The sequence below is a fragment of the Dendroctonus ponderosae genome, unplaced genomic scaffold (assembly GCF_020466585.1).
Source record: "Dendroctonus ponderosae isolate FM_Combo_2020 unplaced genomic scaffold, Dpon_F_20191213v2 Dpon_F_20191213_7, whole genome shotgun sequence".
NCBI classification, from domain to species: Eukaryota; Metazoa; Arthropoda; class Insecta; order Coleoptera; family Curculionidae; genus Dendroctonus; species Dendroctonus ponderosae.
In genome coordinates, this window is record NW_026018916.1 from 2,823,929 (window position 1) to 2,826,343 (window position 2,415).

Sequence of the window (2,415 nt, forward strand, 5' to 3'; positions counted from 1 at the left end):
CCTGACTTTAAAGCTGGATCCGCCCCTGATCGCATATTCGATATTGGTGTACATTTTGTGAAAGGAAGGCTATCTACAAGACAAAAACACCATTGCCAAAGAGCTTCTAGAAATTTTCGAAAAATAAGTTTTTCAGTATTTTTATCGTACTCTCCAAGTGAGCCTCTATTATCCCTTAAAAGGAATGACGCCAATTTGGAATCACCCTGTATATGACGAGTATAAATAATCTTACAGCTATACAAAATTGACTTATTCTAGCAAAATATAAATAATATGACTAAAAACGTATTGCTGTAAACAGTAAACCAAAGTCCTCTTTTTATGGTTTCAATTCGTAACCGAGTCAATTATGGCCAAACAAACTTTGTATTTCAACAGCAAAAAAGTTCAAATCGCTCTAAGAAAAGTCCGCTCAATGTAAACGAAGCGCGGAAAACCCGAACGGTCTGCTGTACTTGTAGCTCTGCAACACGGGCGTCTGAAAGAAGACAGGGCGGCCCAAAAAGGTGCTGTCCACATTGGACCTCAATATCCTATTGTTTTGGGTAAACCGGTGAGGCTGGTTGAAGGGCCGAACAGGGTTCTGATTGGTGTTCGAAAATCTTTGACTGTTGCCCGCTGAAATTGGGGAGTTGCTGCTCAAAGGTTGGCTTCCGAAGGGCTGAACGCTCTGTTGAACGCCCAAACTTTGACTGGACTGGAAAAATCGGTTATTGGTCGGCACATTCGAAAATCCGCCACGATTTTCTTGTGCGTTGCTCGTCAGCAACCTCGTGTTCTGCTGGTTTAGAAGACTTTGTGACCTGAGCTCATTTTGCCCCGGAAACTGGCTATTTTCGGGAAAATATCCCAATTCGTGTTTAGGAGGAACCGGTTGCTGAGCCGGCACAATTGAAAAACTATTCTGGTTGAACCCCAAATTAGCAGTTCCCAGTTCTTGTCTCAAGATACGGTTCTGGTTTTCAGCTTCGGCTTCCTGCCTCAAATAGGCGCTGGTTGCAAAGTTGCCGCCTCCTAAGGACGCTTCTTTACCACTCAGTGGTTGGCTAGGCTGGATAAAGCTTTGGAGTTTGTGAAACCCCGTGGGCTCTTTGACGGGCAAAATTTGGGCATTTTCTGGAAGTTTGCCTGCTTCAGCCAACGGATCGAAGCTGATACTGGATGTGAACGACACATCGACTGGGTCATTAGAATTGACCAATGATTGGGCTGCGCTCACCACCGGGACGATCGCCTCATTGGGCATAAATCTGCTTAAGAAGGGATCGGCTGTTTCTGCCAGCAAATTATTGGGATCGATAGAAGCCAACTTTGTAACGATCGACCGATCTGGCTCGGTGAAGACCGGATCTAACTGGTTGAAGTTTTGGTTAATTGCCTGGTTGAAGCCAGTCTGACTCAGCACCTGACTACCAGCTGCAAAATTATTTCTGGCGAAGAGCTGTTGTTGCTGCACCCGCAGCTGCTGCAGCTCCTGCTCCAGCAGCTGCTGCTTCTGTTGCAAGCTCAGGCTGTTGAAGCTGTTGCGACTTAACACTGGGCTAAGCTGGAAAAAATGCTATTAAGTATCTACCACATTTTGAACAATCCACAGACTTTATTGGGTAGATTAGTTAGCTTTAGTTACCTCTACTGAATTTACTGGCTCCATAAGCGGCTGGATGTTATTATCATTTTTGTAAATGGGTTCCACTTTGTTCGGGTGCCCCGTTTCGTCCTGGTGCACTGTGAACGCAGCCACTAGCGGAGCTGAGAAAAACTGCACCTGAAGCAACACCTCAATGAGCAATAGCGTCTAAAAACCCCGCCTAATCGACAATTACGGATGGCAAAACACCCCATTTGTAACAAAAAAGACTCTGAAACTACCTACTTGTTCCACTTTGGCCTCATTTTCTTCAGTCGATGCCTCCATGGGCTTTTCGGTTGCCTTTTGCAGATCGCCCTTTTCAGAGTTTGCCTCTTGTTCCAAAGGTTTTACGTAGGTCTGAATGAACGGTGGTTCATCGACTGCCTTTTCATCGGAGAACTTTTCCACTAAAGTGACTCTTCCAGACTTTGTGGGTTCACTGTTGTAAACGCTGTTCACGCTCACATCGAGGCCTTTGTGCGATTCACTGTCCTTGGAGATACTTCTGGGCTCGTTCAGGCCCTCAGTACTGAAGCTGTTGGAGGCACTGGTGATGATGTTCTCAGCATCTTTCAATGGGTCCAAAGGACTTTGCTCGATTGTAGTAATGGAGGAGGACTGCAGCGAATTGCTTTTTTGGAACAGAATCGATTGCGCTTTTTCATTGGACGGTTCGCCGGAGGGATTATTCGAGTCTGGAGTTTCATTGTTCGAAACTGTTTCTGTTTTGGTGCTATGAAGGTAAATGGTTTTTTACAAACTTGTTTTTGGGTATTTCGCCT

At 45.3% G+C, this 2,415-nt stretch overlaps 1 protein-coding gene across 2 annotated transcripts in view; it reads right to left on the bottom strand.

Moving 5' to 3' along the window:
* Positions 1-47: 47 nt before the first annotated feature.
* LOC109539293 (bromodomain-containing protein DDB_G0280777) overlaps positions 48-2,415 on the bottom strand; it is a 6,823-nt gene continuing 4,455 nt past the window's right edge. Inside the window, exons 4-6 of one of the 2 annotated variants that reach the window (XM_019906952.2) lie at positions 1,877-2,366; positions 1,631-1,768; positions 48-1,549 (exon numbers count right to left, since the gene is read on the bottom strand). In XM_019906952.2, the coding sequence (XP_019762511.2) occupies positions 416-1,549; positions 1,631-1,768; positions 1,877-2,366 (1,762 nt within the window). In that variant the 3' untranslated portion in view covers positions 48-415. The remainder of the gene's footprint in view (positions 1,550-1,630; positions 1,769-1,876; positions 2,367-2,415) is intronic. The other variant, XM_019906953.2, reaches the window with a different exon arrangement.